The 21,126-nt window shown below is 41.6% G+C and overlaps 1 protein-coding gene across 1 annotated transcript in view; it reads right to left on the bottom strand.

Annotated features, from left to right (window-relative positions):
- Positions 1-2,488: 2,488 nt before the first annotated feature.
- slc24a3 (solute carrier family 24 member 3) overlaps positions 2,489-21,126 on the bottom strand; it is a 99,388-nt gene continuing 80,750 nt past the window's right edge. The window contains exons 3-15 of the mRNA XM_008280986.1: positions 13,298-13,374; positions 11,753-11,827; positions 11,550-11,634; positions 11,128-11,231; positions 10,518-10,592; positions 10,198-10,223; positions 10,011-10,064; positions 8,873-9,000; positions 8,220-8,380; positions 6,598-6,838; positions 5,019-5,185; positions 3,290-3,404; positions 2,489-2,679 (exon numbers count right to left, since the gene is read on the bottom strand). Of these exons, the coding sequence (XP_008279208.1) occupies positions 2,543-2,679; positions 3,290-3,404; positions 5,019-5,185; positions 6,598-6,838; positions 8,220-8,380; positions 8,873-9,000; positions 10,011-10,064; positions 10,198-10,223; positions 10,518-10,592; positions 11,128-11,231; positions 11,550-11,634; positions 11,753-11,827; positions 13,298-13,374 (1,445 nt within the window). The 3' untranslated portion in view covers positions 2,489-2,542. The remainder of the gene's footprint in view (positions 2,680-3,289; positions 3,405-5,018; positions 5,186-6,597; positions 6,839-8,219; positions 8,381-8,872; positions 9,001-10,010; positions 10,065-10,197; positions 10,224-10,517; positions 10,593-11,127; positions 11,232-11,549; positions 11,635-11,752; positions 11,828-13,297; positions 13,375-21,126) is intronic.

The raw sequence follows: 21,126 nt of genomic DNA, 5'->3' as shown, positions 1-21,126 counted from the left end.
AGCTGAGGCCAACTGTGACTCAGTGTCCTGCTCCGTGCTATGGAGGTTTCAAAGGACCCATATGATTATTTCCTCCGCTCACCCTTAGTGGTATCCAACCATTTTGAAATACCCTGTCTCTGTTTTTAAACATCTACCTTCACAGCGTTGGGAGGCAGAAGACATTTTGGACTCTACGACATCAACACCTGGCTAAACTGTTGATTCCATACTAAAGTTCATACCAAATAATCTGTCTACCAAAGCCAATCATCAGGTGGGTTTACAACTGTAGCACTCACATTTTCATATAAAATTAATCCTTGACAACAAATGCTGAATACCAGCAATAACAACAAAAAAAACCCAACATATTGCAGAGAGGCTTTAAAGCTCCTACACATCTATCAAAACACAACACATATTGTTAACCCTCACAGTAGGTTGTTCTTCTGATGGCAGCAGTTTTATCTCTTCTGTCTTCCTGTTTTCTCCTCAGTAGTTCTCTGTTCATAAGGAAAGTGCATTGTCTTAGAATGACCAGATTATGTTTAATTGTCCATCCATCCATTATCTATACACCACTTAATCCTCACTAGGGTCACGGGGGGGCTGGAGTCTATCCCAGCTGACTTAGGGCGAAGGCAGGGGACACTTGGACAGGTCACCAGTCTTATCACAGGGCTACACTTAGAGACAGACAACCAAGCACACTCACATTCACACCTACGGACAATTTAGAATCACCAATTAACCTAAGCATGTTTTTGGACTGTGGGAGGAAGCCGGAGAACCCGGAGAGAACCCATGGGACTGCACGGGGAGAACATGCAAACATGCAAACTCCACGCAGAAAGAACCCGGGTGTCCTAACCGCGAAGCGAACCGGGGATCTTTTAGTTGTGAGGTGACGATGCTAACCACCCAGTCACCTTGCAGCCTACTGAAGTGAATTAAATGATGCCACATGAGCAAACCTACACAAGATTTTCTTTGCTGTTTGATTGTTCCTTCTGTACAGTCGCACCTTTTCAACGCGTTGCACATTCGCAAACATGAGCAGACAGAGGAGAGAGTGAGTTGTACAGGGAAAACATTTTGCACAGAAAGCAGATACGAGTCAATGTTGTCTGCCTTTGTTTTTCTTTTTTTTAATTTACATTTGAATGAGTGTTTTTGGAATCTTTCACTACAATTTCCAGCATTTAGGCGATACAAACAAAAAGTGGTCACACAAAACTGCTTCATAATTTTTTGATGTATGTGAAACATACTTTCAGGTTTAATACAAACTGCTGGAAGTGATATGTGAGCTGTAGATGTTAGGAAAGCTGATTTTCAGGGGCCACTTCAAATTAAACTTCATGGATGCAGCAAAATGTGAAATTTCTACTGAAGACATCAAAGTTCGAAAACGTCACATATGGACTTGAATAGTGAGTACATAAAAGTTGAACACGCTGCTGGAGATTTATTCAAAAGTCGAGGCAACCATCCCACCACCTAACAATCGGTCAGGATCCCAGCTTCAGCCCCTGCCTGGCTCCACTTTTTCACTCCCTCTCACCCGGCCTGAGCCTCAGCTTCTATCTGTCTCTCTCTCTATCTCCCTCCTTCACCCTCTCAGTCATTCCAGCCCTGCTCAGCCAGTACAGGTATTGGAGACAGCTGTGGGGATCGATTCGCCTCCTCTCAATCACCTCAGCTCCCTTGAAAAACCAGTTCATTCCACCACACCCTGCCAGACCATAAACCTTCATCCTCCATGTTCTGCCGATCCCCGTTCTGTCTCCTGCCTGCCTTCTTCTGCCACCTGCACCCCGATGCATCAGCAACCCACTCCCCAGCCTACATTCCCTGAGCCTATCTGCCCCCGATCCTTCTGTTCTAGTACCCCGTCCTGTGAGTATCCCCGTTTTGCTGGTTTAGTCAGTTTATCCACAGTAGTTTTCTCCTCTTGTGTTGAGTTTTTCTTAGGTTTTTGTAATTTTGCCCCTTTCCTGAATTTAGTCTAGTTTATCCCGTTCTGTTTTCCCCCCTCTGTTAGTTTCATGTTGTTTTCAGTTTTATCCTATTATTTAAATAAACCACTTTGTTCATTCCTCCTGCCTGTCTGGTCAGTGTCTCCACCTGGGTTCCCAGACCCCCTTTTAACACAATCCCATCTGGTTAGTGGCATCAGTGTTGATTTTTCAGCAGAATAATGAGCCTAAAATACCTTGAGACTCTTTGTCTCAAGGTATTTTCAAGGTTGTTTGACCAAGAAGCAGGTTGATAGAGAGCTGCATCCAATTACCTGACCGCCATCATCATGATCAGATGAGTTAAAAAAACAGTATAGGATGCTAGTTTGAAAAATCAAACATGTATCCTTGAAAGAAATATTAACTACATAATTCCAAATGTGCTATATGTCATAGATTTGAAGTCTTTAGTTTTGTACAACACTGTAGAAAATTAAAAAATAAAGAAAAAGTGTGAGTGAATGTCCAAACCTTTGACTGCTACTGCATATGACATCTGTGTGTTCTGGTTTGACACTGAGAAAGAGAGGTGTGATAAGTCAGACACGCAGTGTGCTACTTACATCAGAGCCATAGTTGATAGCCAGGGTCTTCAGGGCCCAGGGGAGACCGAGCCCCACCAGAATGTCAAACACGTTACTGCCGATGGAGTTGGACACCGCCATGTCTCCCATTCCTGAACACACAGGCAGAGAGAGAGAGAGAGATGTGAGGCAGCAGAAAAAAAGGGAAGAAGTAAAGCAACAAAGAGGTACAGAGAGGTGGCATTAAAAGACATGTGGGCAGTGAAAAGACAGGAAGGTAGAAGGGTGGGCAGGCTGGAGTAAGGTGGGCACAGCAGAGATCAGAAAGCGATCTGCCCCAATAACGCAGCAACGATGAAGCGACAGCAGCTACAAAGCAGAGGATGGACGACTGACTGTGGTGGCGAGTATCTGCCTCCCACTGAGTTCACACACACACACACACACACACACACACACACACACACACACACAGCTGGTTAAATATTTGATGACAGGAGCAAGAATAAACACAGATGAAAGCATGGAAGAAGGGACCCCGTCAGCCTGTCTTCACTCTCTTCTTTTATGGGGGACAGTGGAAACCGATGAGAGGTTCACCATCCTTACCCCCCTCTCCTCTTCCTCACCCATCTCTATCTCCGTCCTCTCCTCCCCTCCCCAGCTCTTTGATAGCGCCTTTGATTCTGTTGTTTGGCTTCCATCAGATCGCAGGTGAAACAGCTTGGCAAGCTGTCATTTAGCCAGTTTGTGTTTGAATACCTTGTCGCGCCACTATGAGGCTGGCCATGCAGTCCGGGACGCTGGTTCCGGCTGCCAGGAAGGTGATGCCCATGATGACATCTGGGATGCCGAGTGTGAAGCCTATCACTGTTACCTGACAGATACACAAAGGCAGAGGCAGAGTATTAACTGTGTGTGTTTTGACAGTCAGAAAATCCTGGAGGACAGACAGGAGAAAAATGAAAACAGCGTGAGATGGGCTTGAACCAAAAATTCTAAATGTTACTATTGTCATTTGGCACATAAATTAAAGATAAACTAGAAAATGAAGAATGCACTAACCAATATTCTTAAATTAACAATGAATACAATGATGTCTGGAAGATGTGTCTCACAGTGACAAACCCTCTGTGAACCCTATGGTTACCTGACTGCAGCTCTGCAGAGCTTTTTAAACCCCTTTAGGATTGGATTAACATAACGGGGGGACGTGGGGGTTAAAATATTCCTTGTGGTCTCTGTTGTTTGGCTCATCGATCTGGACAGTAATTTAACCCTTTAAACTCCAACACTTCTTCTCCTGCCACATTTTTACTCACTGTGGTTTAATCTTTCACTGTAATATAAAGTCCTGCACCTCCATGGAAACAGCGTAACAACGGCAAGAAGTAGGGAGAACTCAGTAATGTCTTTTGTGCAGAATGACACAGTAATAATATCATAAATCATAAGAAAGACAAAAATACTAAATACTAAATACCACCGCAGCCTCCATAATTCAGCCGGGAAAGGGTGTCTGGTGTCAAATACTGCCCCCAGAGTGGCAAAACCAAGTGTGATTTAGACTATTAAACTCATGAGTTAGCTCTAAAGTCAACTAAACTGATTCTGTAAATGTGTCAGTGTTTGCTAATGTGTTCATCACATCAAAGCTCGTCCCCCAGTCTTCAGTATCAATTCAAGCAGCTTTAGCACCTGATGCTACACTAAATATCTCCTTAGTGTGTAACCTGACATGTTTGTAGCGTCAGCTTTAAAACAGCTTGGTTGTCTGACTTATAATAGTCAACAAAATGTATATGGTGATCGTGTTAGTAAACTCTGAGCAACATTAGCATCTGTTTAGAGCCATTTTTCTATCCGACCTCTCCCCTTCGCCCTCAGACTAAATAGCTAGCTCTTTAGCTACTAAGTGCTACGCTATATTTAGCAGCTAACTTTGTCTGACAGCTGTACTGTGCACTTATCTGAACCTAATTAGCATCCATAAAATCTAAGCAACAAGCACGCTCCCTAATGCTAACTGGTAAGTGGACTCTATTATATGCTCTATCCATTTGACCCTATGTTCTGACAAAAACTACTTTAAGAATTAAAGCCTTTTTACTTTGACTGTATTTGTGGTAAACATTTTCATATGGTAGCTACTGGAGAAGGTAAACAATGTAGTAGCTTTATAACAGCTCTGAGCTTACCAACACTCACTGCTTTTAGCATTCTGCAATGTTCATTCACACTTTTAACATTTCCCAGGCGAGCAAATAAAAAAAAAAAATCATTTTGTTTGTCTTCTTCCTCGTGCATCTTTTTGTCTGCACTTATCATTGTGTTAACAAATTGCCTTTATGTTTCCACTCATGCACCTACTTTACTACTTTGCTTTTCCTTCCACTCTGGTTTTCAGTTCAAGTCAAAAGTCCTGGCAAATACGCTTCACAAAATTCTAAACAATTATCTGTGTCAGTCTTTTCCCTCCACTGTCACTTACCATCCAGACCATGATGTAGGAGAAGCCGGCGATCCACATGGTGGAGAAGGCAAAGGACAGCATGAAGTAGTTCTCCCAGCGAGGCGAGTTGCAGTTGGGGACGGTGAAGTAGAGCAGCAGACACAGGGGCCAGGCCAGCAGCCACTTCAGCTTGTTCACCACACCGGCTGGACACACACACACACACACACACACACACACACACACATGAAGCATGATACAGCACTGCACCGGACCAAGGCTGACACACATGGACTGTATGCAGAGGAAAGACGGATACCCTTTAAACTGACACTATCGTCTATCGGTTAGAATAACTTGCAGTCTAACTAAAGCGTGTTTCATCAGATCGCATTTACACTTTGTTGCAGAATTTCTCCGTACCATATCTGATATTAAACGTGACGCAGACGAATAAATGATCATACTTAAACAACTGAAAGAAAGCAGGAGTCAAAACAATCATCAGCATGAAATTTAACATCAGATCAAAATGGAAAATTGGTTTAACCTTAAACTTGATAAAGACACAATTTGATGTACACACACTCATCTGCATCTGATTACCAATAAACTGTAACACCAGAGAGAACAATGAAAGATGAATATCAGAGTGGTGGTTTGGCTTTTTTTTTTTAAACTGTGTTTTAATCAAATTATTCACATTTCTATCTAAACTAGATACGATCTAACAGTAAATGTATCAGTTCATTTCCTTTCATCCTTCAATTCATTTCATCCTTTTAATGAAGTAGTTTCAGTTTGACAAGCCTGTTTGTCCATTGTGTGTGTGTGTGTGTGTGAGTAATGCACTGAAGACAAATGCTGACTGTCTAGGTAGAAACTCAAAGCACAGTTTGCCAAAATAAAATAAAAGCTAACTGGGAGTTTGTGCATGACTGGCAGTCTTTTTTGGAACTGTTGCATGTAACTGCATTATGGGGAAAATCACACTCACACACTGCACAAAAAATGAAATAAATATAAATATATTTTAAATGTTTTCCTTCAAATACAATTATTTACTTTCTTTCAGTCTCGTAGTTGGACATAGTTAGATAGCCTCGCTCTGCATAAACACTGAAAGCAAGGTTTAAAAATGTGCCCACCAACACATGTAAATCTCAACACATCTTGTGTTGTCGATTGTGATCGTCATATAAAAATGTGAAAAGTATGCGTTGTTATTTTAGAAGGAGTTCCACGCTGGGATCATTTCTTGCAAGTGCTGGTCACAGTGAGTTTCAAGCATAAGTTTGTGTTGACAAACACAAGGCATTAGTTTGAGCCAAATTTTTAGGAAAATCTACAAAAGAAAATGCAAATGAATGCCTGTTTATATCCACCCAGGGCTGTTATATGCGTATAGATACAGTGGGATGGAAACACACCTAGAGCATGATTGCCCCCCAACTAAAACCTGTGCTGCAGCCTGGCTCTTGCTCTCTGATGTAGGTGTTTATGCTAAACTAGTTGGCTAAGTAATTGGCGCCCTTTATACCTGTCCAGTCTCACTCTTGCAATCAAACATGTTTTCCAACAAGAGTGACAGAAAACCATTCATTCGTCCAGCAGATACCTGGGCACTGGAAGGGTACAAAGGGTCCTTCTCCATCCTCCTCTTCCTCCTCTTCATCATTCTCGTTGTTCTCGTTGTCCTCGTTCTCTGTCTCATTGCCCGCCTCTCGATCTTCGTGGCGTACATTGATGCCCCTCTCGGCCCCAGACAGACCGTTTTCTATGCCCCGCCTGCTTCCTCCTTTCACAGGGACATCAGAGTCGCCATTGGTCAGAGTCCGTGTGCTGATCAGACGCTGCCTCTGCACATCACCAACACACACACAGAAACTCAGAAGGAGGGCTGGATCAGCTCTCAGTGCTCAGCATGAAACATATTTCACTGATGGAAACAGCCTCATCTGACCTTAAATAAATGTCATTCATGCAAACATTTGTGCTTGTTGTGTCTGTTCGACCAATTTCATTTTGAGGAATCTTTTTTTTATAACCAAATAAAGTAGAAAGGCTCCGTTCAGCTCCCATTTTTACACAAACTTGTTCATGAACAGCAGAGTGCAACACCATGAATGCCTTTGAGCAGAGAGTGAAAGTGTGCACTGTTATCTCCATTTGAATGACTATCACATCTCCCCTCTCTCTACGATGGCAGGCTTTTTACCTTCAAGTGCGGTTCTTTGGAACAGTCTGGATGAAACTTTGTAGAAACTAGTTTGTTGCTTTCTCTCAGGACTCCACCATTCAGCATCTTAACCACACCAATCTGGACATTTGCAGGTAAGTTTTAGTTTTAACTGTTCATTATTGATGATAAAAAAAAGACTTCAGCTAAAAAGCTCATGGAATATGTGCTTAAAAGTTTCTCTGTGTCACATGTGTGAGAAGCCGAGATCATTTCATTGAGTCCTTTATGGTTCAGACCAGATTGGGACACAGTTTAAAAGAGTACGTTTGTAATATGAGAAAAAATGTATTATTTGTTGTATTTCAAACAAATATTGTGACAACTTAGATGTACATTTTTGTGATATTGCCCGAGGCTCTGAAGAGTTTCAGATTGAGCTGGTTATGTGTATGTGTTGGTTTCTCCTGCTCATCATTCTCCTTGTGCTTATATTGCAAAGTACCATTAGAAAAACCTGGTCTCTGGACATCCTTATTAGCAGTCTGTCATTATCACTGCTGGTACTGACACATGCAAACATATTGAAACTCCAATAGATTAGGCTATGTGCAACCAATTTCTATCAATGCATTCAAGGTGTTTAATGCACAGATATCAGGTGCTGTGATGAAATCAAGAAAATCTAAATTACTCTGAATAAAACACTAGCAAATGTCTTTTTGAGAAAAGTTCTGGGAAGTGAGGGACTGAAAGGTATTTGTGGAAGGAAACACAAAATGTCACGTCATTCTTCTCCCCCCAATGGCTACACCAGGTCTTGTACAATAGCAGGTCATGTCTAAAATGCTCAGTGTTGGAACTGATTTGCAGGCCAGAGCCTCTGTGCAGCTCCAGATTACCTTGTTAAAGAGGCTGTCTGAAAGGCTGTCCTCTCTGAGAAAAAAACACACTGCAGTCCATTTCAAATTGGAAATCTCAGCAATCTCTTTTTTTTTTTTTTTCTCTCCCTGTTTTTCCAATCAGAAGTGCAGTGGCAGAGCGCCTGTGTGCGCCCTTACCTCAGTGATGAGCATTCGGGAGGCCATGGTGAGGCGGGTTCTGGGGGAGAAGTGGCTGGTGATCATGATCCTCATGCCGGCCTCGGAGAAGGACAGCTGGTGGGGGTATGCCGACAGCAGCTCGTCCACCATCAGCACGGATGGCTTCCTGTGGTGGTTTGCTGCAGGACACATACACATCAATGTACTTTGACTGCTGGAAAACACACAGATCTACTGTATTCTGCATCTTGGAACATATGTGCTAAAACAAACATATCTCAGAGGCACAGTATCAGATCCTTGATAACTGAGCAAGCTGACCTACAGAAGTTCTTAACAAATAATAAAGATGAAAATTAGCTGAATGGATTGGGCATTAGGATTTGAGCAAAATTCAGGTTTTCAGAACACCAACAACAGATTAATAAGAAATATGGCAAGTTGAAATAAACTGGAATCATCTTTTAAGTGCAGAGATTGAGCAGGAAGACAGTTAGCTTAGCTCACATAAAGACTGCAAGCAGGAAGACACAGCGAGCCCAGCTTCATCCACAGTTCAAACAGTCGAACCTACACCTTTACATCTCAGTAATTAACATGGATTTTCTTTTATTTAGTTGGTATAATAAACATTAAAGTGCTGCTTAATCGCCGCTTAACAAAAAGTCTACCTTTTTTCAACAGAACAGCCGTAGCATCGCAGCCATCGTCCAGTTCAGCATTACTGGCCGCACCATTCCTCAAACTGGACGAGTTCTTCTTCCGCCTCTCCAGAAAACGAACAACGTAGGAGTTCATCCTGGAACACAAGTCAGGTTGAATTTACAAACTGTATGGCACATGTGGAACTGCTACAGAGCTTCAGATCTTTGTACCACTTCGGCTTCACTGAGCTGATGCAGGGCCTTTTATAGTTAAATAAGGGAAGAGGATGGATTCCTCATTAGATCTGCAACAGATATTGTGCTACAGTATTAATCTGAAGCTCATGTCTTATGTAGTTTTTGTTTTTCTTAATTTATTTATTTTTTATCAACAATAAATATCTTTATTTACACTGTACCTGCTGAGAATATTAAGTTCTTACTGGCTGCATGCCGTGGGGTATTTTCAGGTAACTGCTGTCATCTTCAGGTGCTTTCTAATTTATTTCCCAAACATTCGTGTCATTAATTCCACAACTGACTCAGAAAGTATAGTTTGAAAAAACAATAAAAAATACTAATATTTGCATTTTGGTTGTAGCATAAATGGGAAAATCAATTTGGTGGTGATGAAAAATAATACAAATCTTAGACAAATCTGTGCAAAGAAACCAGCTACAGACCTCATGTCCTCAGATGTAAGCTGTGTCCTGTTTGGTTGCAGTTTATTTATTTTTAAATTTCCATATCACAGAGCCCTCTCTGCTCTTTAAGACTTAAAGTTTCTTTGTTGCTGTGTGTTCAGTAAGAAATAAATACTTTATTCCCTAAATAATACAACCTGCTTCTTACATACAGTTGTTGGAGAAGGTCCAATTTACAGTATATTGGCTATATCAAACTACTTCATGCAAATCAGGGAGAATTTTTAGAACAGGTTCAGTCACATCAGTGTCACTCAGTCATTGTTAAGAGGATGCAATTTACTCTCTAGTTTCTATAAACACATCTACAGTTCAAACATTATGACAAAGCAGAAAAAAATGCTTTTCAAATCTTTCACTGAACACACACACACACACACACACACACACACACACACACACACACCAAGATGTACGGTATTTTATTCATTCAGGTCGTGTAATTGGTGAATCATACTCACTTCATTATCAAAATGTAAACGAAATACATCAGAATCAGCGTGAGAGCTTCCCACCTGGAAAAGACAGGTGGGATCAATTCATTATGTGTTTTACTACATGCTGTAATTTGCAGTTGTAACTCAAATTGGTATGGTTTATTTTAGTGATTCATTTTGAACAGCCAAAACTATGAAATATCTGACTTACCAAACCACTTTCTCATCATATATGAACTGTAATATGGAAGAGAAAAACAGCAGAGAAGTGAAAATGAAAGAATTAAATACAATAAATGTACTTTATGCATATATTATACATTATATCTCAGTTGTGCTGAGGAGCGCAGAATTGTTTGTTCTTTACAAGATCTGGTGTTTATTTATGGCAAACTTTGAAATTAGATGTTGAATAAAATTAATTGGATGAAGTATTATGGTTTGAGGCTTGGATTTGGACAGGTTTGGGGGTTCAGAGGGTTAAAGAATGATCTACTGCATGTTCTATGATAACATCAAGTCATTTCTTACCACTATGAGAGCAGTTATAGACAAGGTGTAGTAGACAGAGTCTCTGAGCAGAGGCCAGCAGGAGAGACGTATTGTCTGGGAAAAAGAAAGACAGAGAAAAGAGGACTGAGATGATGCTAAAACTTGCAGACACTGAGCTGCATTTTTGTCCTGTTGAGTAACACATCCCACAAGGTACTCACTGCTGCGCACTACCAAAAAGATAAACCAAGTGCTGTGTGTGTGTGTGTGTCTGTCTGTTTGGGTGTTACGTAACATGTAATCTAAATCAGGGAAACCCTCCCGCCCCCCACAACAAAAAAAACAAAAAACAACAACTTTCAAGTATGTTTCTCTTCCTCGTCGGATTACAGCAGAACGGGACGGATGAGGTCTTCACATTCACCACAGAGAGGGCACAGTTTCTGTCTGAGGGCTTTAATGTGAACTAGCAACTTCAGATGAACACAGACATTTACAAGTCTAAACACAAAGAGGGCTGAGCTTCTGTCTGTTCATGTGTTTGTGTAAGAGGTAGACGTCACTATTCAGCATGTGTCTTTACTTTCATTGCACTCACTACTACAGTGTTTAAAATGCTTGCTAAAAATCTGTGTGTTATGTTCTGTACCTGCAAAGCAAATATCCCGCACACTCCAATAATGCAGAGGATGTTGAAGACAGCGGAACCCACGATGGTGCCGACCCCGACATCACCTTTAGTGATGAACACTCCTGTACAGCAGGAAACACAGATTACTCCACAGCAAGCTGCCTGTCCACGTTTTAGATGGATACATGCTGGTACTGCTGGAGCGGTCCAAGAAGTTTGTCTCATTGGCTGCTGAATGAACTACGAAAGGTATTACAAGTCCTTCTGTGTGTTTGTAACTGTATTATACAGGTTATCAGTTGTATCATTTAGTCTTGACTCTCGTAAATATTACATGATTTTTCAAGTTGTTTTGTGTTATTTCCCTCAAAAGATGTGTGAACGTATCACAACTAAATGCACATATATGGCGGGTGTGTATAAGTGTGTGTGCTTCTCACCAATGACAGATGTAAACAGTTCAGGTGCTGAACTGCCTGCTGCCATAAAAGTGGCTCCAGCAACATCCTCACTCAGGTGCAGACGCTGACGGGCAGGGAAAGGGCCGGAACAGGACAGAGATCCATCACAAAGCATTAGTGACAGAGTGTGCGGAGATGGAAGCTGAGTGGAAGCACGGTAACAACCTGCATTGGTTTCTTACCTCACAAATCTTCTCCAGCGAGGGAACAAAGTAGTCGTCACACACCAAAGCCAGAGCGTAGAACATGTAGACGGCCTGCAGGGACCAAAAGACACACAGACACAGGATCAGGACACGTATACAAACAGGCGAGACAGATGCTGAGAACATATAAGTGTTTCCAGTGTTGTCACTAGTTCTGTTATCATTATTTGATGTTCGCTAAATTTGAACCTGAGCTTTGGCCCAAACTCAGCGCAATATGGCGCAAGAGTCTCGTCTTGACCAGGCTGTGTGCCGCAGACTATAGTGTTCTGTTGCTGAACTAAATCAGAGTTCTTGGCTTTACTTCCAATGACAACCTTGTAATTTTACACCAGCACTCAGCTCCTCTGTCTGCCAACTCAAACAAGCGTCCAGAAACTTTGCCATCATCTTTGACTCCTGAGCAAATTTCTGGGATTGTATTAAGTTAGTTATCCAGTCCAGTTATTTTCAGAACCACTGCCAAACTGTGTCTTTTCTTACACAGTACAGCAGCTACAACAACTCATGCATCACTTTGTGTCCTCTTTTATGGATTTTTGTAATGCACTGTAATCTTGGTGAAGCTGAGACGCAAAAGCAAACTGAGGCCAGCGTTGTGCTGTGATATAAAGTTTGTTATCTCAGTCTACGAGAGGACGTGCAGACTCTGTGCAAAACTGCAAGAGAGATCACAAACAAGACTACATGACTTCTAACTGGGACTCGTTTCATTCAGCCCTCCACACTGCTGTCCTCACTACAGTGACAACATTGATCTGAATGTAGAATTCTGATGAGTACTTCTGAGGCCTATATACAACTTGGCACCACCTAAAATCAGTGAATTATCCCGTTCAGATCCACTGGCCTCTTGGGTCATCAGAGAAAGGACTTGTGGGTCGGAGTTTCTGAGGATGTAGCGATCAGGCGTTTGCTGTATGAGCCCCAAGTCTTGGTTTTCATAATCTTTGTGTTGAACATTGTTTGGCTTGTCTTTCATAAAATGATGTCATTGTGTGATTTTGGCATTGTATGTTTTGATTTGCAATTCATAACCTTGGATTTAAAAAGTACAAATAACTCTGACTCACAGACAATTTTAAAGCAGATTTTTAAAATAACTAACTGCTATCCAAGGTCACTTTTTCAGGTTGTCCTCCCATTTCTCTCTAGTAGGAGCCAGAGGTGTGATCACATTAGTTAGTTTAAAGAAAAACTGTCATTTTGGAGAAAGTTCTTGTGGTTGAAAGCTTTATCTTTTTTTTTTTTGTTAAACAAAAGCCCCATTGCAGCGCTGGTGTAACCCTGGTGGGAGGAAATATCAGCAGCAATTATTATCCACCACTAGCTTCACCAGTGTCTTTTTAAGGAATTGTTTTTGTGACACCATCTTGTTTCCTTCACAGAAGCCGGTTAACGTGTGTCTCCACTGTTCCACAATATACACAAATTGAAGAAAGCGGAACTACTTTGGACATGTTAAACACACACAACAGTCTGCTGTAAGTGTGCCTGTAGAGGGCTGCAGGTGAAACTCACACAGAGGACATGAAGACCCACTGCTCCTTCAGTGCGCTCCTGGTTGGTGAAGTAATCCCTGGGGAACTCATGGATAGCTGCAATGAGATAATAAAACAAATACACACATGATGAAACACTGGAAGGAGGCAAAATATGAACAATTAAGTATTAACTGCAAGTGAAGAAAGATACCCTGAGGGAATGTATCAGCTAGAAAATAAGGACAAATAAAAAAACAAAAAAAAACAAACACCATGAATACTTTGCAGAAAGTCATCTGCTATATTCTACTAATGGTTGTTCCCAACAACTGCATGTGTCAGTTCGAAACATTTCAACACCTAAAAGTATTGTATAATAAAACCAACCAACAAACACATTTGTTCTGTTTTTATTGTGACAGAAGCACTACGTGAACAGCTCAAGCGTGGGAAACAAGACCTTAGTGTAAATTTAAAGAAGGTACAATGACCAACAGCAGCACCAGATTCTGCCCCACCTCACCGGGGATGTACTCAAGCTTAAAATGTGATGAAGTCACAGTTGACACAAGTGCATAATTAATTAAAATTGATATAAAAAAACCTGTTGCAGGTTCAGAGAACATGATATTTCTGTCCGATCATGAGGTGATTGCAGGATCATGAAAGTTGTGTTGTTTAAATGTCTCATTGTGTTACGTTTTAATTGGCAAAGATGGAGCTTCTCAGGGGCTGCACGGTGGCTCTGTGGTTAGCACTGTCACCGGTTCGCGTCCCGGTTAGGACTCCTGGGACCTTTCTGTGTGGGGTTTGCATGTTCTCCCTGTGCACCCTGCTGTGAGGTTTGTGATCTCAGGGCCTGTGTGTCACGCTCGCTCAGATTGTTCTACAGCATCACTTGAGCAGAGTCACCACCAAGCACAAATGTAGGTCATGTTGAAATGCTTAAAAGACGAACTTCACTCAGGGCAGCTTCAAGTCCAGCTGCCGGAAACCACAGAACACCGTAAACTCTCCTGCCGTGTATATGTATATGGTATGTTGGAGACAGGCCTTTATTTCTGATTAACTATGTTCTTCCATTAACACACACTCCACCTATAGTCAAACTCAGCACAAAGTTCATTTCCACACCTCTAATTCCATGAGTGCATTAAGAATCATGTCAAGCTGTAACTTGACTTCACATTTCCTCCAAAATGTTGACATCAGGAAGTGCTGAGTTACACTATCATGAAACTTTATGGTAAGAGGTTTAGCAATATCAGCAGTCAGAGCCACCAAGGGCCAACTCTTTTGATAACAAATATAGTACGTTTTGGAGCTTTTTAAAAAAAAAAAAAAAAATCATTTATTCTTGTCAAATAAAAAGGAAACAAACAAAAAAAACATGTTCTCCTATGTACAAAGTCTATGGGGACTGCATTCATATTATCTGTAAATGGATGTACATATACTTGCGTCTCAGTCTGTGTGCACTCATATTTGTGAACGAATAAGCAAATGTGTATTGAGATCAACGAATCTTCTGAGAAATGTGAATGAGTAAAGGAAACTGTAGATGTGTCCTGAGACAACTACCTGGGCTGGAAAGTAAGAATGAGCTGTTTCTGTCAGCTCTTGAAGCTAAATATGCAAATTCACTTGAAAATCTCGGCACATTCAAAATTTCTTGTAAGCAAAATGAGACACAAACTCCTCTTTGGTGATTAAACACCTATGACGTACAGGCTTTCCAGGCCTTTGTCTTCACTCGTCACTGTCTGTAGAACAAACCTGAGCAGAACCATCTCAGACCTGGTGTGTTCAGAACCAGAACCAGGTCTCTAGTGCTGATGAATCACTGTGAAGGGGCAGCCGCAAACTGAAATTTCCGGCGTCCAGATGTGATTATTTGCAGTCACTCGAGTTCAGAGCACACAAAGAAGAAACAGCCCCAAAATTTCAATCCAGCGTTCCGCACATGCTCAGTGGGAGGACGCCCTGAGTGAGATATCGCTCTGACACCACTCCGTCCCTCCGTCCTCGAACCGACAGAGGTGACAGCATGAATCCATCCCCATCTGACAGCAGTGGCAAATCACAACATGCCAAAATATACCGCGTCTTCATTCACAGCCATCATGTGCATTTCTTGTTGAATATGAGTCTGCATACGAGCGGCCGCGCTAAAAATAGCCTCAGTGGCCCAGTGTGGCAGTGTGTGTGTGTGTGTGTGTGTGTGTGTGTGTGCGCGCGTGTGTGTATTCTGGATTTGCTTGGCTTGCTCAGTGTGAGTACTATCTGTGCACTGTGAGCATGTGCGTGCACTTTCCCCGGCTGTATGTTTGTCTGCTGTGTGCGTGTGCTTGTGTAACGTGAAGGCAACCCAATGTGCAGTGACATTCTCCCTCTCAACAGCCGAGAGCCTGTGAGTCAGGTGGCTTCAGCTTCAGCTGCCCTGTGTGGCCCAAACACAACACGGGCCTGTCTGCTCATAGGAACTGACAGCAGCATGGAGGGAGAGAGAGAGAGAGAGGGAGAGAGGGAGAGGAGACATGAGCGAGGCAGAGGGGGAAGCGAAAAAAGAGACTTGATTTACAAGATTTGGAATCTGACATGATGTGGAGCTGCCAGGGAAAAAAAAATCATGAAAAAAGGGAAAGCATAACCAGAGAGAGAAGGTTAGAGCTGTGAGTGAAAGCAGACCTTTACCTGACTGGGCTCACCAGGGCTGCAACTATACAGCATTTCATCTATTGATTTCATCTGTTAACCCATTGCTAATTTCCTTTATCATCGATTAGTTGTTTGACCATAAAATGCCAGAAAATATTGAAAAATGACGATTTCCAAAAGAGATGAGATCCTTTTGCTTGGTCCACAACCAAAAGATATCCAGTTTCCTGTCATGGAAGATCAAATAAATCAGACTAATTGATTGATTATCAAAATAGTCAGCAATTAAAGTCATAGTTGACTGCTGATTGATTATTTGATTAATTATTGCAGGTCTGCTTGTTAAAGGTGGAGTAAGCATTAGAAAGTCAGTTACTGGTGATTAGTGGTCCGACATCCTGAGACAATTTCTGCTGGACACTCATCTGTACTTTCATATTGTCATACTATATTAGCAGAGATGGATTCCTCAGTAGCACTGTTGCCTCGCAGCAAGAAGGTTGCCGGTTCGCGTCCCAGTGGGGGCACCGGAATCTCTCTGCATGGAGTTTGCATGTTCTCCCCGTGCAGCGTGGGTTCTCTCTGGGTTCTCCGGCTTCCTCCCACACAGTCCAAAAACATGTTGAGGTTAATTGGTGATTCTAAATTGTCCGTAGGTGTGAATGTGAGTGTGCTTGGTTGTCTGTCTCTAAGTGTGGCCCTGTGATAGACTGGTGACCTGTCCAGGGTGTCCCCTGCCTTCACCCTGAGTCAGGTGGGATAGACTCCAGCCCCCCCGCGACCCTAGTGAGGATTAAGGGTGTATAGATAATGGATGGATGGATGGATGGATCCCTCAATATAAACATGAGTATAAGTCATGTCTCAGCACAGCTGCTGTCATCAACCTGCATTCTGGTTCATACGCAAATGAGAAGAAATACATCAGAAATTCAGCTGCATTAAAACAGCGAGGCAGCTGATTAACAGTGATTGCTCCCTAATATCAGCAGAATCTCTCCAGAAAATGAGAAACCCATTACAGCTCCATTCCAATGTAAATGTCTCAATATTTTCACTTGTTCTGTCTTTAGGTTGATAGCACTCACACTAAATAGGTGTCAGTCTAAAAGGCAAAGCACTGTGGGTTTTGTTCTAAATCACACTGCTGCTGTTAAGACTAAAAATGTCGACCCAAATTGTGTATTGTGATGTATTTAAACAGCAATTTATACATTCATTTTAGAGACCAGTTGAAGCCACAATAATCAGATGTCTGACAAATGAAGGTGCACAGTGATGTATGGAAATGTACAGCAGATGTAGATTGATTTGCAGTGTTGTCCACAATATTTAGCCCCTTAATGCCATCAGCCTTTTGCTTTTCCTAAAAAAGGAAAAAATGTTTCGGAGCCATTTGTCTGTTGAACTCTTAGAGTGTGCGAGACCCTTAATGGGAAGGGAGGGACTGGTGCTGCAGTTGGTATCTTGAAACTGTTTCCATTGTGACAAACAATGCTGTCGAAAATACAGTGGAAAATAATCACTTTGCCACTATTTCAAATAGTTTATGGAGTTGATGAAAAAAAAAAACAACTCTTCATTATGTATACCAGTTCTATCCTGGAGAAGATGGTGGGAGGCCGTAGCCCATCCCAGCTGACTTATGTGAGAGGCAGCATGCACCCTGGACAGGCTGCCAGTGTGCTTCATGTTATCAGAGCAATCACTAGAAACTCTGACGAACCATAACCTGTTGTCAGAGTTATAACACTGTGTCCCTTAGGAGCCAAGACACTGCACAAATGCACAAAAAGCACACAGACATGTACACAGGTTGCACTATCCCTCTCTGCAGCCACTGCTGGCCACAGCTGCATGCATGTGCACTAATACATATGAGGGGATGCTGAGTCACACCATGAAAGCTGGCACATCTGGAACTGGGTTGATTTGCAGTTTAGTCTGGTCTGGAACATTACATCCCAAACAAGAGCTGCAACCCGAAACAGAATAAGACCCTGTGAAAATATTTACAGAGACAAATTCATGTGTTGTACCTGGATTTAAGAAAAAAAAAAAAAAAAAGCAACACTATCAGCTCAACATAAAGATCAAAGACTGAATTGAAGAACTGTTATATCTGCAGTATGACAGCAGGACTACTGGACAAGATAAAAGTGCAAGATGCTTCACCATCCTCATACATCTCTACTTAAAAAAAGAAATACATTTTTGGTCCAGTATGTTTTCAGTACAGCGGATAAAAAGCAAGCACAGGAAAGGTCCCATACAAATGAAAAGCTATAAAGATATAAAAATGTTCACTTCTGTCATTCCTCAAGGCCTCCAACAACTAACTTTAACTTTTTCCCACACATCACATGTACCTGCACCTTAAATTATATATTTGTTGATCCAACTGCTCTATGTTTCTTAAATTGCCCCAAGGGGACAAATAAAGTTTTTGAATTGAATAGAATTAAAAAGCGAAGCATAACAAAAGCGTGACTGCAGCAGAAACAGTCAGTCAAAAAAACAGGAGTTATACATTCACGGGGACCAGGGTGTTATTAAAATAGGTCAATAATCATTAGCAATAAATCTTATCAATATCATTGTGATACATATCTTGTCTATACGTCCCAGTCTGAGCTGACGGTAATAAATAAATCAAAGAAAAGAATGTCCATTATGACAAGACAAACATAATCATAATGAACCATTAAAGCTCTAGTCCCCTCTTTTTGACGAGGACACAGCCATCTTGTTTGAATTTTTTTTTAGACTGCTTTAAACCCAGCTCTGTCAGGGAGCTGCAAACTTTATAAGAGCATCAGCTGAAGCTCAGATGTCAAATTTAGAGTCAATAAGTTAGTGAGAAGTGTTTATCGAGTCTGTTGGTAAAAATCAGTCAGGAAACAGCTTTAGTTTGGTTGCCAGGTCATTTCCAGCAGTGGAATGTCTTTCCCACTGAACCCTCACAGCCAGGACAACCTGTGCCAAGAGTAGAGCTACACACAGACAAAACACACACAGACAAAAAGCAAAACCCACAGCACTCTGAAAACATGCAGGGAAGAAAACAATCAGGTTCAGCCTCTGCATTGTCTCACATCTGACACATATTGTATGCATATTCATACACACCTTCATACTAATACAGACTCGCATCTCTCACACACATGCAGGCTTGTGTAGGTAGCACAAACACAACGTGTGACTGCTTCTTTTAGAGCGTCTATGAGCAGTCTTTGTGTTTTCATTTCACAGATTAGGGGCTCACTGAACCTGGCCAATGCAGGCATGGACACAGGCCAACTCTATTTCTAACAGAGATGTGTGTTTGTGTGTGTGCGATAGACCGCCCGATCGTCACAAAGCTGTTCTTTCTCTTTCCTTTCCCTTCAGCCTGGCACTGATACAGATGCTTCCAGAGGAGAGAATGGGAAACAGACCACAAGATATCTACAACGTATTTGCATATACGGGAGTCCTGCAGAGCCAGCCAAGTTTGGCTTCCCAAAATTAGTAAATCCATCTCATTTGCTTTTGTCTGCACCACAAATTATGAAAGATATTTGTGAATCAAAGCTCACGCTGCCACAAAGACATGTTCAGTGTGGTCTTCAATTCAGTCATCCAGTTATTCCAGAGCTTCCAAGAAACCTCCTGTGCAGCTGGGGGATAAACCCTGTTTTGTTGAGGGAGGATAGCTCTTGTCTCCCTTTGGTAGGGAGATGTCATAACATTTTTTTTTCTATGTTATTATATTCATTAATATTTAGTCTACATGGGTGAATCAGCTCTTTAAAATGTTTTGTGTTAAAAATATTTGCTTAAAGTGACTTAAAAATAAATATTACTTTCCTGCTTTCCAGGGTCCAAAGTTAGCATGACCCGTACAACCACAGCAGCTGTTTGGAAAGACATCAGGCTGAGACATACAGGAGTTGTCCTTTACAATGAGATCTAGACTGATAAGCTAGCCACACCTACATACTGTATCAGCTGATGTTCGCCCACTCCAGACGTATTAGCGTCAGTGTATGTCAGCGGATAAATAACAAGAAACTGCAGCACAGTGAAGTTTTCTATGAGAAGCTGATTTTTAATTTTTTTTTAAAGTTATTTTTTTGGCCTTTGTGGCTTTATTGGATAGTGTAGTCAGAGAGAGACAGGAAAGTAGGGGAGAGGACATATGGGAAAGGGTCATGAGCAGGATTCAAACCTTGACCTCCACATCGGGACTGTGGCCCTGCACATGGGACGCCAGCTCAACCAGGTGAGCTATAGCCCCAAGCTGATTTTTTAAATTCCACAATATGGATCAGTAATGGCCTCTGAGACAGTTATCTATCAATACAGTACTCCTGAGCGTAAATGTTCCATTGTTACAATATCACAACAGACTGTCACTACTGATAGTACTATAATCACGTGAGCAAACATCCTGCTGGTCAGCTTTTAAAACTTCATAAAAATCAACAATTATGGGCCACCGCTATAGCTCACCTGGTTGACTTGGCGACCCATATACAGGGGCTACAGTCCCCAACGCAACAGCCCTGGGTTTGAATCCTGCTTATGGCCTTTTGCTGCAAGTCCTTCCCCTATTCTTCTCTCGCTCAACTGTCCAATCCAATAAAGGCAAAAAGGCCAAAAAAAAAAAAAAAAAACCTTACAAAAAAAATCAACAATTATTTGAGCAGTAAAAATGTTTCTTTCCTTTGACCTCAGATATACATTGTGTACATTAAGTTAGACTTAAACCTCTATAGTAACCTCTGCAGGGCATGCAGCAATGCTTTAGAATACACCACAGGTACAGTAAAAACCTGCGGTAAGCAGTATTTTTTTTTTTTAAGTGTTATTGGACAACAATTTTATACTAAATGTTCAGCATGTAGTAATTCAAGTGGTCAGAGATGGAATGAAACTTCTTGTCTCTCCTGGCTCAATTGTAACACTTGAATATCTATCCTGTGACAAAAAATGTAATTATTCAAATGCAGGTTTTTTTCCCCCAGACCAGGTGAGATAGTAAAACGAGCAACAAGGTCCACAGAGAGTGAAATTTAAATCCCAGTAGGAGGCTATTTAAACATAGACAAGAGGCTGCATTTTGAGATTCTGGAGGCAGCTACTTGTTAGTAGATTCTGACTCAATAAAAGGCCACTAAAGCCCAACTTCAGGTATCAAACTTTTTTTGGCACCAACCAGCAGGT

This window comes from Stegastes partitus, unplaced genomic scaffold (genome assembly GCF_000690725.1).
Source record: "Stegastes partitus isolate 25-593 unplaced genomic scaffold, Stegastes_partitus-1.0.2 Scaffold217, whole genome shotgun sequence".
NCBI classification, from domain to species: Eukaryota; Metazoa; Chordata; class Actinopteri; family Pomacentridae; genus Stegastes; species Stegastes partitus.
Note: the sequence above shows the minus strand (reverse complement) of the source record. Positions and strands in the feature narration are given on the sequence as shown.